Source organism: Ixodes scapularis, unplaced genomic scaffold, assembly GCF_016920785.2.
Source record: "Ixodes scapularis isolate PalLabHiFi unplaced genomic scaffold, ASM1692078v2 PGA_scaffold12__126_contigs__length_90152505, whole genome shotgun sequence".
Classification (NCBI taxonomy): Eukaryota; Metazoa; Arthropoda; class Arachnida; order Ixodida; family Ixodidae; genus Ixodes; species Ixodes scapularis.
This window is the reverse complement of record NW_024609838.1, coordinates 32,221,433-32,237,886: the sequence shown is the minus strand read 5'-3', so window position 1 is coordinate 32,237,886 and position 16,454 is coordinate 32,221,433. Positions and strand designations below refer to the sequence as shown.

The 16,454-nt window shown below is 46.8% G+C and overlaps 1 protein-coding gene across 1 annotated transcript in view; it reads left to right on the top strand.

The window, feature by feature from the left end:
- The window catches only part of LOC8043364, a 72,981-nt gene that overhangs the window by 37,014 nt on the left and 19,513 nt on the right, over positions 1-16,454 (top strand). Inside the window, exons 11-15 of the mRNA XM_042289174.1 lie at positions 125-644; positions 1,346-1,563; positions 8,169-8,435; positions 9,017-9,277; positions 9,679-9,851. Coding sequence (XP_042145108.1) covers positions 125-644; positions 1,346-1,563; positions 8,169-8,435; positions 9,017-9,277; positions 9,679-9,851 — 1,439 coding nt within the window. The remainder of the gene's footprint in view (positions 1-124; positions 645-1,345; positions 1,564-8,168; positions 8,436-9,016; positions 9,278-9,678; positions 9,852-16,454) is intronic.

Genomic DNA, 16,454 nt, shown 5'->3' with positions numbered 1-16,454 from the left:
CAGTGTCAACTAATCCAGAGTGTGACTTGTATATGCATCTCACTGAGCCTCGATATTTTGTTTTGTTTTGTGGCCATGAGCCTATATGGAATGGTAACAGACTTCCCTTCCTTCAACGTTACAGACACAGCTTCATGCCCGTATGCCCCCATCCAGCGAGACGTCTACATGACCCACATCACTCGCGTGGTCCACGGCGTCAGCTCCACCTTTCAATGCGAGATGGAATGCAACCGCGAGCCAGACTTCAACTGCCGCTCCTACACTTACGTGGAACATGGCACCCTAGGTCCTCCGCAGTGCCTACTGTCCGCCGACAGCCGCCAGAGCGTCTCGCCTATCGTTCTGGAGTACCGGAGTCGCGCCCTCTACGCAGAGAAGGACTGTCACCTGGATGACGACGGCAGGAATAACAACAATGGTGTCGTGGTGGGAACCTCACATCCACCCGCGTATCCACAGCCGTATCCACCGACGCATCAACAGCCACAGCCACACCCACCGCCGCCACCGCCGCCGCCAGGAACCACGTCATATCCGTCGCAGAAACCTGCCCCTTATCCGGGTCACAGCCCCTATCCGCCGCCGAGGTACTGTTCGTATGACCAGTACACTTATGAGAAGACCATCGGCCATGACATGAGGTAAGGTCATTCTTCAGAAAGTGTTTTGGAAATTAGAAGTGTAAAGGGGCCGTTACGCTGGGAACCACTTTGTCGCCTAAAATCTCTGGGGCCAGGGTGACCAAGGGTTAATTAGGATGGCTGGTTTATAGTTTAAGAATCATAAAGCGCCAAAAACTGCAAGAACCAATTCAAAGTAAGAAAACAAAAGGCACCTCGTGTCGTCTTACTTTGTCGTTGTCCTTGCTGCTTTTTGCGCTTTATACTTTTTAAGCCTAAGGGGACATTTTATTTTTTATTTATGTGGCGGTTACTACCGGGTATGCATCACATGGATTTGCATGACCTTAGGTATGAATTACCTCTACTGAGATGCGAGGGTTTGAAGACTACTGGGCCACTTAAGATCGCTAAAGCCTAGGACACAAGTCATGTTCTGTCATGTCGCGGTCGCTATCAAGTATGCGTGGCCTTGGCTCAGCTCAGAGTTGCGTAAATTCCTCGCATGAGTGGAGCTAACTTTCATATTTACCCTCTATGAAAAGGGGAACACATCGGATTTTGTCATCCAAATTATACTTCAATTTGAGTGAGACAGTCTAGGAGAAAGAAGATGCGAGAAGGAAAGGGGAGGAGGCCTGCGATCTACATGGAGCTTATGGACGCGCCAAAGTTATTCTTTTCCTTTCGAATCGTGCTCGACGTTGACGTGTTACATGCAGGTATGCTCCGAGAGAGCGCATTCCAACGCGCTCCGCCGTCGGCGTCGTCAGGGACGCTTACGGAGACTGCCAGCGGCTAGGGGACCGGTGCCGTGCCTTCACCATCGAGTACGGCAACTTCCAGACTGCCTTTTGGCTCTCCGCGGCGGCCGAAGACAACCGGCAAGCCTTGACGGCCAACCCGGTCGTGGCTTACTTTGAGAAGATCTGCCTGCAAGGTAACGCGCCTCGGGTTGTTTGAAGAGTGACAAGGAAATTACTATTGCTAGGTTGCCTGGAACAGGTCTTGGGCTTTGCAGCAACTGTGCATGGGTGCCGCCATGACCACCTTCAGTATTTGTTTCCTCTTAATCGCTTCGCTCTGTCATTACCATAGCCGGACACGTTATTGCCATTTTAGTTCCGACTGTGTCCTTCTCCCCAGCATTGGCCTTTGTGGAGTCTCGTCAAAGCCCGCTTCGGTGGCTTGGTATCTCGGTAAGATAAGATAATGGTCAGCAATGGCGGCTGAAATCTGGCGCGTTTGCAAAGCGTCTCTGCATTGCTTGCACGCGATGGCGACGAGCTATGCTGGTGGTCATTTATACTTGTTCCTGCTGAGCGAAAACAAATTTGGTGATACGAATGGTACGCTCCGGAATATATGCCCTCAGCATGAAGGCCTTCCCAATGTCAGCTGGTGCGATATCAACGGAGGCCATCTATAGTTGCTTCAATTTTGCTAGGAAGATAATTATAAGAGCGAACATGTTTTGAAGCCGGAAGAACACAAAGTGGTGCTCTGAAATATTGGGATGCACTGAAAGAGTGCACTAATCATGGACTTTTTGCTATGTCCCGTCTGTCTTGCTCAAGGCCCCATGCGGTTAACTAGGGATGTCAGTGTGAAATTTTAAAATCACTCCTACTTTTTTGGAAAGAGAATTAGAAACGGGTATGGGTTTGAAGCCGTCTGTTTTATGCAAAACCTTATGTGCGTCTAATGTTTAATTAGAGCAGCATACCAAACTAAAAGCTACAGTTTCTAGCTCAACATATGCTGTCCGCATTACACACTAATCGGCCTCATAGGATGAGGCTGTCTCAGTGAGATACAATGGAATTATTGGCAAGTGTATTCAAATTATAATCTTCCACATTGCCTTTGCCATCGCGTGCTCACAGTTGGGATCAATTATCAACACAGAACGCGGAACTATATGACGACCTTTCCAAACTAGGTTGCCTCAATGAGCACATATCGAGTTAAAAGACGGTAATTGCAAGCGCTGTAACAAAGTACTATGCTCGAGCTTCATTATGAATCTACCATAAATTGAACTGCAGCGATATCAAAAGTTGATATCAGTTTCCATCACTCAAAAGAACGTCTGCAACTACACGGGCCCGTACCAATTACGGTGCCTTAAAACTTAGTTTCCTAGCAACAAAAATCAATTTGTCAGACACTGGTTATGCCGACGTCGGTTCGGGCTTGTGCGGTATTTCCGTAGCGAATCTTCAACAACACCACCTGAAGCGCCAGAGTCTTCTAAACCCAGACCCGCGGCGTGACTGCAAGAACTCGAACCAATACGGCGGAAGTAAATGGGCACTAAACCACTTGATGCGATAGTCTAGTTATTGTCCTAACTCAACCCGAACATTACATTATTGCGTGGACGATCTTTCTGTTATAATCGGTATCAAAATATCGATTACCTCGGAACGATCGCAGAAAACAGAGGACGCCGTTGCATGAGGAAGGGCAGGGCTTTGCCCTTCCTCGTGCGATGGCGCCATCTGGTGTAAAGTTGTTTAAACATCGCATAAATGTAATGTTTGGTTTTAACAATGCTGAGAATTTATAGACAGAGTTATGATCATAAATAGACTATCGCAGGAAGTGGTTTAGTGCCCCCTTAAGTATTTGCTTATTCAATCCGTATTCCAGAATGCTCAAAAAGTGTGTCCAAATTCCTAATTGGGCAACTGCGTTCGCCGTGGCCAATTTTTTAATTTATGAGCTTCTATGCAGACCTCACCTCCTTTTAAGAAAAAAAAATTAAGAAAATGAACGTTTAAAAAATAAATATTTAATTTAAATATAGCGACAAAATCTGGGGAGATAAAGGCATCGATCGTGAGTAGCTCGTTAGAAAATTGCTCTCGTGTTGCATCACTGATTTTGTCTCAATACTGCCCCCCTTTTAAAAAAAAAAAAAAAAAGCTTCCTTTTGTTAAAAAAATGTATGTTTTGAACATGTTACTTTTCTATTCATTGGCTCGTCAAGTAATCCGATTGTTATCAGCGTGGTCTTTATGGATTCCAGTAACAAAGGATAGAAAACGGTCGATCATAGTCTAATACAGTACCGATAAAATAAACGAAACACTTCGTTAAAAAAAAAAAAAAAACATATATTTTTTTCCAAAATAAGCTTTCAGAAGTTTTTTTTTTTTTCTTTCTCTTTCTCTCGTCCCTATGAATGCTCTTGTTAGACTCCACTAATTAGGAAGAGGCACAAATAAACAAAATACAATGAAAAAAACAACACAAGAACCGCCAACTTGTACAAACGAACGTGGAACAGAACAATTGCAGGGTTGAGGAAACGACAGAATAATAATAAAAAAAATAGAATAAATAAACCCCGAAACACGGACACGAATGCGCAATTCTGTTTTGTGTTCCTAAGATAACAAAAACTGCAATTTCGAGAAAAAAAAAACACACACCGATTTAAAAGCCGGCCACACGCATCTAAATTGAAGAAGAGGAAGCGAAAGGAGCTCATCAACCGCCGTATAAAAAGACGCGTAACGAATCTGTATGTATATCTCTCTAGTTTTGTTCTTCGGATTTGTTCTTCGGAATTGCAAATACGGGCAGCCGAAACGGAGTTGCCGGCCAGCGGCTGCTTTAAGACGAACCGAGATCACGAAGTCGGAGCGGCGGAGTAGTTGCGGAATTAAATTGCCTTCGTGCGTGCTCCGCGCACGGTTGAGTTCCTCTACGTCCCAACAAACTTGCGCTACCATCGTTCAACGCCAGAAAAAAGCGAGGGAAAAAAAAACGAATACGTGTTTACTTATATATGTATTTTATTAAATATTGTGACTAAAATAAAAGTCTGTAAAGCGGGCTATACAGTACTCCGTCGTATATTGCGATGTAAAGTGGATGACGGTATGAGCCGTGGAAGCCAATCTAGTGCTGCATGAACGTCACGTGATCTGGCGTCCTGCGCGTCAATGTGCTCCTGCCGAAGGTCACGTGATACTGAAATGGCACTGGATTGGCTTGGATTGCTTGTCCCTCGTGTGGTCCATCGTAAGGTGAAAGAGAAATGTAGTTCAGCCTCCCCCCAGACAAACACACACACAGACACACACGCACAGGCACACAGGCACACGAAGACACAGAAGACACACTCGCACACGAATGCACAAACAGACTCTACCTCACACACACATGCAAAACACACACATACAAACGCACAAACCCACCGGTACACGCGCGCACACACAAACAAACACACGCACACACGCACACGCACACACACACACACACACACACGCACGCACGCACGCACGCACGCACGCACGCACGCACGCACGCGCGCACACACACACACACGCGCACACACACACACACACAGGGTCCGTTGTTTAATGGCTGCGACGGACGGAGAGGTGTTGATGAAAAAATTAAAAAAAGTCCTAAAGAAAGGGTTATACTCTAAAAGAAGGGTAGTTAGAAACAACGAAACAGAGTAAATACTTCGAGTTTGTTCTGGACGGACGAGCAACTGTTAGGAACGATCATTTCCGGTGCGACGGGATAACGGAGAGCTTAGCAGAGATAATTGCTAATATTTTTATATTTTCAAGTTGTGGTTTCGACAAAAAGAGGCGAAGTACACCGAGAAAAGGATTATGCTGAGGTTGCTGGCTTCTCAGATGCAACGCGAGAGAATAACCTGTTTCTTTTTTTCTACACGCGTGGGTCAACGCAATCAATTTTAAAATATGTTCGTACCATTATTTAAACGGCCTTACCTAATGGATGAGGCTTAGTTCTCGCCTCGTATTCAGACTGTTCGTCAGAGCACGAATACGTCGTTAGTTGGGAGAGTTCAATTTTATCTTTCTGCTGACCAAGGATTTGTTACTCTGGCAGCACTGCCTACCTACCTGCATTCGGGGTCCTCTCGCAGGGGCACGTGGCATGGTTAGCAGCAAAAGACGAATAGCGTGCTCGTTAAAATGCAGAATAAATAAAAAGCGATGACGGTTATTTATGTCATTCGTTTATGATTTTGTTGGTTCTTGTGTCTTAGCATTGCTTCCTCGACACGCTCATGTAACAGGCTGGTTACCTTACGTTTAACTTGAATTCGAAGCTCAATAAATATCGGTGATGAAGTGAACGTCGTCTTTGACTGCGGGTTACTCTGTATCACAGTGTCAAACGACGGCAACCGATCGCGAAACCAGGGCGAAGCAAATAGTCAAATGAATCACGATCTTCTATTTTTCCAAGTGCCTGTCAATAAACCAGGACCGGCTTGCTATACTTCGTTTCAGCTTCGGTCCAGACGCTACAGATGCTACAAGCGTGAGATTGTGGCCCTGAACAGTGCTTGCACTGTACGAGCGCGCGTGCTTGGCAGGGACGCTGAAAGCCCGGAGCTCGCGCTTCTAGCAGCGGCTAGTATAGAACAGCGTCTCGAGACTGGGTGAAAGAAAACACTGCAAAAGGCTTAGGCACGCGAGCGTCTTGAGACGTGGTTTGAGTCCCGCTCAGCTCGTGCGTTGGCATTTGCATTTGTTTTCTTTCACCCAGTCTCTGCTGAGACGCTGTTTCTATAGCAAGCCGGCCCAGAGAGATAAGTCCGGATGTATTTGGTTGCTACTGATTATCAGGTGAGTGTATTATATAATAATAAAACGAAAACGGACCTGTGTTTTTTCAGGTGTTTTTGCTGCAGGCTACCCCGAGATGCGATATCGTTGCTTGCCTTCTATGAAGGTTACACTTTCCCGCTTAAATTACGAAGCAACTTAAGCGCCAAATGTTCATTGCTTCTCTGTCCCTCTCTAAAAGTTTTCTCCCTCTCTCTGTTTCGGCGTCCCTTTGGCACGTCAACCGTGGTCAGACTCAGCACGTCGCCCTGCGGTTTAGACATCTATACCTCTACGAGGCATTGCGAAGACTGCGGCCCACTCAGTGAGCCACTGATCCCACGACCCGTGCATGCACACAATAAGGAGAGGAGAACGACACATGTACCGCTTTCGCGCATGTGTTTCAATGAGACGACCGAAGTGTGTAAAGGCCTAAGAAAACAGTTTTCAATGTGAAACCGTTGATCATTCAACGCCTTGCTCAGTGTCACATCGAAGACAATGTCTAGGTCAAAAGTTGCAAACAAATTTTCAGCCTCGCCATATTCCGAGCTCCCTCCTTATAGACCAACTCAAACATCCGACGTCACGCCACTGAGGTGGCGCTGCTGTCGCTACTGCGTACTCGAAATGCCCACACCGGGTTTGGGGAAACGCGGACTTGTTGATAAATTTTCTATTGGTTCTCCTAAGCGCTTTGCGGGAAAGTTTATATGGTCTAGATGCCTCAAAGGAGCCATGAAACGATTTTTCTACTTTCGCTGAATGCTACTTTGAGTCACTCCGTAGCGTTACAAAGCGATTAACCTTGCCTTAGTTTTTCTTTCTAGGCAACGGCAGTCGCCAAAGAAATTCCAGAAATATGAGCATCGTTCATCCCCTCAACTCGGAGCCAGAACAAGCATCCGCGTGGCCCAGTGCCTATACTTCGTTTCAGCTTCGGTCCAGACGCAGCCAAAGCTACAAGCGCGAGCTCCGGGCTTTCAGCATCCCTGCCAAGCACGCGCGCTCGTGCAGTGCAAGCACTGTTCCGGACCACATGCTCGCGCTTGTAGCATCGGCTGCGTCTGGACCGAAGCTGAAACGAAGTATATATCCTATGTCGCCAAAGTTAATCATAGCCACGCGCTGGGGTCGGCAAAGTAGAAAGCGCGCGCTGGGCTCCAGGCATTGTTAGAGTTCGGCTCTTCTCATCACAGCTGCAGTGCTTGGACACGAGCAACTACGCGAATGTCCGCCGAGGCATTGATTGTTACCAGCCGAAGTGGAGTGCTCCCGCAGTTCCTTTGTCCAATCCAGTAACCGCGTTCGACTGGCGTCAGGCGGGTGGTTTCAATCCCCCAATTACGTCATCAAGCTTTGCGAAGGCATTGCAAGGCTGAAAGATACGGTCCCTTTTCATCCTCGCGCTTTCAACGCGACAAAGAAGCTTCTGAATCAGTGGCGGTTCGTGCGAGTATTCTTGGGCTTGACTACAGAAGTTGTACGCGTTTGCAAAATTATGAACATTTCAATTCAATATCTTTTCATGACGCATTTAAGACGCAGTCGAATTGCTCGTCCGTTATGAGAAAAAATAAACATGTTTGTTACAGACATAATTAGATTTTTCTGCGGACACACCTCAAGCAGGTTAGAAGTCATGTCTGCTTGATGCACATGTGTGCTTCGAACACGTAAGCAGACAGTTTTTGTGTGACCAATGTGACGGAACTGTCGTATACAAGGAAGAAACCCGCCTCAGACAGTGTATGCAGACTGTCTTTTGTAGTGTGTGTAGTAGTGTGATCCCGGCTCTAGGCTTCCAGGAGATTCTTTATGTTGTTTATCAGATGTAAGTTACGACCGCACGTTGTATTTTTGTGGGGGGTACCTAAACACTCACCGGACAATGTATATATAGCACTACACTTGGTTTCTTGACTGTGCGCAGAGCGTACCTGCGGCAAGATGTGGTCATTCGAGCGCCTGATGAACCACGCCATGAGGGGCGACGCGGACCGTGAGATCCCGGGCACCCAGAGGCGGGCTCAGTGCCAGGATCTCTGCTTGCGGGAGCGTGGCTTCGTGTGCCGCTCGGCCACCTACCAGCAGTCGCGGCTGCTCTGCCGCCTTTTCAGCGAGAACAGGCGCACCAGGGCTTCCCTCTTCGGCAAGACCAGCGAGGACATTGACTACCTCGAGAACATGTGCGCCCCCGGTGAGCCGCAGTTCCGCGTCGGGTTAGCCTTTGGTAGCGGGAGCTGCATGCATGCAGCTTGTGAGATGGGACCACTGAACGCAACTTGTGGGATATGACTACTAAACGCAACAAGTAAGATGACACCACTGATTGCCACTTGTGGAATGGGACCACCATGCGACCTGTGGAGTGGCACCACTACACACAACTTGTAAGATGGAACCACTATGTTCAATTTGTGAGGTGGAACCATCAAACGCAACTTTGTGGAATGGGACCACTACACGCAATTTGAGGGGCAGGGTCACTACACGCATGTTGTGAGATCGGGCCACCAAATTCAACTTGTGAGATGGGATCACTGAACGTAACTTGTGGGATGCGATTACTACAAATTGTGAGATGGGGCCACTAAGTGCAACTTGTAAGATGGGACCACTGAATTCCACTTACGGGACGGAAATGCTCGTATCCCACCGTTTCCTCTCCTCATTACTTAGCGACGTCAAAACCTCAATATTTTGCGATATTCTTGATCTATGGGAGTCGCCGTGTTCATCTGGCCATGCGTAGCCAGACGGCGGACAACCTTTCTGCAGAGCCCTCAACGTGCCAATACAAGGAGAATGTGGATCGCTTCCTGCCGATCATCGACCGACTAGGCCACGCGTACAGCCTCGCCGAGTGCCAGCGGCAGTGCGACCTGGAGCGGCAGTTCAACTGCAGGGCCGTCAACTTCGAGACGGTGCACCGGGACTGCGCCCTGAGCAGCGAGGACACGCAAATCACGCCCCTGGGCACAGCTGCCATGATCTACCGGAGGTACTCCGTGTACAGCGAGAAGGGCACCTGCGAACAAGGTCTGTGGTAGCATTGTTTCCGTTGTAATAATTGTGTCCTGTGTATATTTAGCCAGCCGGAAGTTAGTAAGCGTCAATAGGAGCTTGGTGTCTCCGCTGTAGTTGAGAAATTTTGCCACAGCAGTAGCACTGCAGCCTGAGGTTTTTAACGAGCGTCACGCTGTAGTAATATGCGACCGCACGCCGGTACGATGCTCATTCAGATCGAAACGTTGTATTATATTGATTGTGCGTTGAAACTTCGGCCGTTCCTCTTTGCGGAAAAGGCCATATGTTGTCTTTGCGAGAGAAGGTCCAAGTTCTGAGAATGCCAGAAAATTTGGTAGCCCTCCCTCTAGCTTCCAATGCCTCATGCAGCATCTTGCCAGGAAGTTCCCATCTTTGCGCCTGGCACTTTTCAGTGAGCGTGCAGTGCAACCAGCAAGACATGCTGTTGGCCATGAACTTCGACACTCCGTTTCACGGTCGGGTGTACGCCAAGGGAAACCCGGCCCAGTGCTTCGTCGTTGGAAACGGACAAAACACGCTGCAATTTGCGGTGTCCCTGGGCACGCGTTGTGGAACCCTGCAGGAGGTAAGGAGAGCCCAGACACATCTATAGTCAGAGATAGTAAGAGAGGCAACGCGTGGTGGAGACAATTATAGCTCCTAGCACTAGACAATAAGGATGACAAAGGACGAGTCGCAAAGCTAAAAGTGTGGGCAGAATAGGTCACCCCTGCGTTTCTTAAACTCTCAGTGACTTATCATTTTTATGAGCAATTTTCTTTGAAAAGCTAAATGAACTTCTGCTCCCTTCGGGAAAAAGCTAACTTTTGCAGAGAGGAGTACTAGAACGAATTTTGGTGCTCAGTCGCTAAAGTTATGGCTAGGCCGAAGATTTTCCGGTTTTAGCCGAAAAACATTGATAAACATCTGTCCGTGTCAAAGTTACCAAATCGGATATTTTTCATCCAGCTAGGATTGTTTTTGTGGAAAACCTTTGCTCTTAGACTTCGACTCTTAAAGGGCAACTCCGCTCAATTCCGAAAAATTTAGGCTTACATGTGATTCAAATTCACAAAGCACTACTAAACAACTCTACGTCTTCGGATTCGCGAAATGTGGAATATTATTTGTGTAATCCTAATTTAAACATCAGCTGATACCGAAACCGAAACTTCGGTTGCGTCAGGCAATATTGGTCTCGGGTCGTCAGAGTCATGGCCACGTCACGTCGAACCACGTGGTCTTGTGACGTTCGGGAGGGAGCGAGAAACAGGACACGCGACGCCCGGGCAGGTCGCTTCGCATGGCGTGGACGGTGATGGCCCGGGGGAGGGGGGGAAGGGGAGAAGACGAAAGAGGAGAAGGGGAGCAGAGAAACTGACCGATAAGCGCGCAGGGCAGCGCAAACTAGCGCATCCGCGTTACGGTGATCACGTGAACGCCAGGTCAGACAACACCGGGAGGAGAAACTGATGACGTCATCGTTCCTTTTCGCTCTGAGAAGTAAAAACAAACAAAACGTGAGAATGACGTAGTCATGCCTCTGACGTAGTGGCTCAATGTCGGCTGCTCCGACTCCGTGGCATTGACTGCGCTGATGATTGCGCCTCGCGCCGCACGCTAGAGTTGGCAGATTTCGGCGACTTGGCTCGCTTGAAGGTTTGCTGGCCAGTTTATTAAATATATAGACGGAATTAGATCGTAATATTTGACATGGGGTCTTCCTATATGATACTGAAGAGGGCTACATAGTTTTCTAAATATCAAAAATGAAGCGGAGTTGCCCTTTAAGCCGGGGTCACGCTGGTCATACATCTTTCAAAAGACAATCTTCAAGATGAGTGACAGCAATATCCCTGGTTCGAATGCCGCGTGCCAAGTTTCTCCTTGAACTCATTACCATGCGGTATTCGCACGGATCTCGCGGTGACTCGTGTTTGAATCTGTATGCGGACTGTCTTTTGTATGATGTATAAGCAGTGCAACCCCAATTTTACTTTTACAACGGAGCTGTTCATGGCTAGTTTCCCCAGGATCGTGTCCGTCCTCAAATGACCTGATGACGCAGAACTCTGGATAGCTACTGCCATCTATGAGCGACGGCGGCAACCTTTCGAGCCTTTCCACTCTGGCTTGCCGACTGGCGGCCGGCCATTACTTCATTCCCACCATAGTACAGCTTCGCTGGTCTTCCTTCTTCACCAAAGTGGAAAGGCTGAAAATTTTTTTCATTGGAGCCTTTATTCATAATCACCGTTTCTTGTGTACATTCGAAACAAATCACTGTAATACGGGAGTATTTGAAAGAAAAAAAAATAATGAGCTCCAAAATCCATTTGCCAATTTTCCGTACAAGTCAACGCCGGAAAATCTACAGCCTAGTTATGGCTAATACTCGTATGAAAAGAGTGTCGATCCACGGAAAACACGCTGATGTAATGAGAAGATATGGAAGAATCCCATTGAATGAACAACCTCAAAATACGCGTAAAAAATAATAATAATAATAAAAATTAAAAAAAACGATGTGTGTTTTGTCAGTTGTGAGAATTAGTTCTCAGAACTTGAACCTGCTGCATGTGCTCGTGCAATCCGTGCATAAGCAATGCACCGTGCCCGGTCGTTGCTATGGCTACTAAATAAGCGTCGCTTTAAAGTAGCGACACTACAGCCATCTGGGGGTTAAAATCATTGTGGCAATTTATCTTAAGCTTTATCTAAAATCGCAGAAAACGCTTCTTCGCCCTCCAGAAACGTTAAGAAAATTCACTACAGAGCAAGACGATATTACCTGAGCTTCCTAAGACCACATCTAGAGCTGAGGAAGTAAGATTTTTGAATTCTGACGATCGAGAGTTGCATGTACTCTTCACTAAGCACCAAGATGGCGGGGCCCACTAGCAGACCGGGGAACGGAGGGCCGACATTTAGAGGCTCTAGCCGTTGCCATTAGCGAATTTTAAGATCGTTCCGACACCGTTTACTGTTGTTGAAGCAGGGAACGAACGCCCCGTCCTCTTCAGGGGCTTGGTCTCACCATGGCCTCCGAGATTCTTGACTAGCAGAGCTCTTTTCTAACCGTTCCATTCGTCGGAAAAAAAGATAGAAAAGAAAAAAGACTCGAGCTTGTTTCCGCCGCGTGGTGGCGCTAGGTTCAGGTCCAAAAATCATCACAATCAACCTTGCTTTTGGCTTGCTGCCCGTGTAAAAAGGAGCTTAATTGTTTGTGTGAATTATAGTCTTTGCGTCTAATCACAACACACTTTACTTTTTCAAGGAAGCGGTTGTTCGAAATCTAAATGTTTTCTCTTCGAAAACCCGGAAAGATTTAAAATAAATGCACGCCGGATTGTTTTGAGAGGAACTGCGCGTCCAATAATTTTGGACGAAACATAGTGGCTAGTCAATGACTAGAATCAATAAAATTCCTAACTCCCCACTCCTCCCTTTGAATTTTTTTTCGAGACCGAGCAGGCGGAACGTCATTCTCATTATTGCTTTCGAGATCGCTTTACCGAATAGGAGGTAAAAGGGGTTCAGGTTCTTTGGTCTGGTCATTCCTTTCATACTTCAAATTACGTGGTTTCTTCCGTGATATCTTTGTTTGTTTAATTTTACCACGCTTTTCGTTCTGTCCTTGGTGTTTTTCTTAAGTGTTCGTGGGACGCCGTCTCTTCGTGACGGTGCTAACGACAGGGCTTTCGCGGCTTCGGCCCTTTCGCCACAATGGAATTTTGTGTCACATTCTTTCATACTGCTTACTGTTGATCAGGACCGGCGTGCTAGAAACCCCGTCTTAGCAAAGGCTGAGTGAAAGGAAGCACTACCAAGGCCTGGGCATTCGACGTTAACAAACATTCGAGCTTTGTGCCGTCTGCAAACGTTTAACGTTTAAGATATTATTATTATCAATGATAGTAATAATTTTTATCGGCTTAGGAGAGCCGCTCAAACGCAGAATGGCAACGAACAGCCCGCACGGAGGCCCCCTGTGCCACGTCTGAATGATGGCGACTATGTGACGATATAATATAGAAGGGGAGGACGACGGGTTCTTCTAATCGCCGCGAAAACCGGTGCCCGAGTTTCGGAAGTTCGAGGACAGTTGAGGCGAGTTAGCCAGGGAGTCGTGGTCGGTCTCGTGGTGCGACCGCTCACTTCGGCGAAAGCAGCGGGCTGCAGGAAGTGGCGCAGTCGAAGTGGACGGCTACCATCCCCAGAGCATTCATGTTCAGGGATTTAGACGTAGCGCCGCGGTCACCCCGTCTAGCTTCCTGCCATTGTTGTCATCGCCGTCCACGCTGCTGGCTTCAGCATCATCAACGGCTCTGTATTAGTACCATCTTGGAGAAGCTGTGCTATACGCTCCCTTCGAGTACCGGACATTTCATCGAACGCCGTTTCATCGAATTTCGCTTCATCGAATGCCGCTTCATCAGATGCCGCTTCGTCCAATAAGTGAAAGTTTCATCGAACGCCGTTTCATTGAAAGCCGTTTCACCCAATTTTGGAGCATTGCAGTACACTCTCAGAAAAAAGGGTGTATTCTTACACGCTTTGTCCCATATAATACACACAAAACTTTAATTCGACGTGCAGCGCCCTGTAATCGAACAGACGGCCCAAAATGTTACGAGGGGCTTGATAGCCGTGTGGTACAACCGATTAAAATAGCTAATGTACGTGTTACTGACTACAAATAAAATGATCGGGGTTTTCTTGGCCCTACTGCAAAAACTCGCGGTGTTTTTTATGTGGTCTTTGATACGTACTTTAGCTATTTAAAAAGTTATGTCGCACCGTTTCCAAGCGTCTCGTAAAACCTTGGGCCGTCTGTTCGATTGTGGGGGCTGTACGCCGAAATGAAGTTTTGGGGTGTATTATATGGGACAAAAGCGTGTAAGGTGATACCCCTTTCTTTTAGAGCGTACTTTTTAGATGCTTTACTTTCGCTTCTGAGTCGTGTCGTTTTTGCGCTGCTGTCAAATATCCAGAAATAGAACTACTACCCTGGTCACTTTTTCACCAAAATTTTGGTTACGGTATCAGAACAAGAGGACACTTGATTGGATATGCGAGCTGCTGATTTCAGAGAAGCTAATGTTCTCCGCCTCTTCATTTCCATCTTTGCTCACCCATGAGAGATACTTCCCGAAAAAAGTTCCTCGCTGTGCCTTTGCCATTTTGTATTTATATGTTTTGCGTTTTCCTTGATTTTATCTTAGGAGCTTCCTTTCTATGAACGTAGGTTAAAAACCGTCAGGTTCACGATTTTGCTGAATGCGACAAATGAGCAGGGAGGGGAAACACGTCTTTTTTTCTGTTTCATGCGACATGGAGATTGTTCAATAAAATGCGTATCTTCAATTACGAGGCTGCATCCTTCAAAGAGCGTGCCATCGCTGCACGCACGTGATGATCACAGGCTTAAAACAAAATGTCAAGGTGGGGTTTTGTTTTTGTTGGCCATATTGACAAACAACACAAAACATCAGTTATCATGAAAAAATAAATAAATAAAACTAGAAATGTAAGCGGCGAAGAAAATAATGTTCTATTATTTAGTTACCCACGCTGTACGAAAATAAAGTTTATAAATTATAATGATAATCTACCACTGCTATCCTTCTTGTGTTAAAAAAGAAAGCTATTTCATAGATAAAAAAGACTGAACTGCACAGCAAGGCGGAGTTCAATGAAACGGCTTCGATAAAATGGCGTTCGATAAAACGGCGTTTGATGAAACGGCGTTCGATGAAACGGCCTTTGATGAAAAGGTATTCAATGAAACAGTGTTCGGTGAAATGTTTTAACCCAGTAAGGGTTATTCACACGAGCTTTTCGGGGAGAGATGGCGCGTGCCGTTCGTGATCGGCGTACTCAGTCAAACTTCCTACACAACTCAAGCATTCACACTAACGGTGGCCAGCCGAGAGGGATCATGTCAGTGTTATCAGACGTATCTAGTGTTCAGATTCTTCACAATAGGGCTCGGTGTACGCGCTCACGAGTGTAGGAAAAATGGAGGCGTACATGGAACGGCGATACGCGATTACGAAAGCAGAGCTGTTAAATGCAGACGACCACAAACTGCTTTCTCCTAAAAGAAAGATGCTTCGCGAATGGGTGGATGCATCACAAAGGACGTTGAATCAAAAACAAGTTGTACGAGGAGCGGCTCGAGGGCGACATGGATGAATATCGAAGACTCCTTCGGGTGCCTCGGACGACACGCGCAACATCGTAAGCCACAACAAGTTAGGCGATCCCGACGTTATCGCCGGTATCTCGCTAAGCAAAATCAGTAGAGTTCGCAGATGTGGGAACAAAATATCGCCGATTACAAAGAGACCCCACGTCAAGGTGGGGTCAGTTTGTGCAGCCCGAGCAGGCGGTGCGCAGAAGCGTGACGTCGTTACCACATGATGAGCTTCCAGGGGAGCGAAAGGATGAATTTCTGCCACGTGTGAATACCCCTTTAGAAACGCAGTACGTGGCGAGTTTCTAACATCTCATTATGGTTCCGCAGCCAATGACAGTGCAGCATTCGCCGATAAAAAAACGTCGCGGAGCCAATCGCGAGGCAAGAAATGTGAAGACGATAAGCTCGCCCTGCGTTTCTTACGTTGACAGTGACTACCGTACTTTCCGGTCTGCAAGGCCAAACTTTGACTTAAACGAAATTGTCCTTACGCTCTCCCAAATAGGGGGATATAACACCACAAAACTACAATTCGACGTTCAGTGCACTGACGTTGAGCTAACAATACCTATTTTTACGAGAGGCTTGATAAATGTTTAATTTAACTTACCAAATAGTTAATGTACGTATCAAAGACTAAAAGAAAAAGAAAAGAGACTGGTGTTTTACAGCAGAGCCAACAAAAGTTTGAGTGCTTTTCTCCAGTCGATCATGCCTGCATCAGCCATTTTAGTAATTTCTATTACACGACACCGGCGCAATCGACTATCAAGCCGCTCGTGGAGGTTGGTATTGTCGGGTCGACGTCAGTGGACTGAACGTCGAATTGTAGTTTTGGGGATGTCATATATCGGGAGAAGGAGTGTAAGTACTACACTCCCTATTTTTGAGAGTATAGATTGTTCGCACCCAGTGCCGCACCGGGTGCAGAGTTGGAACCTGCTTCCAAATGAGCGCATCAAATTTTCGTACGAACTAAACCTGGAA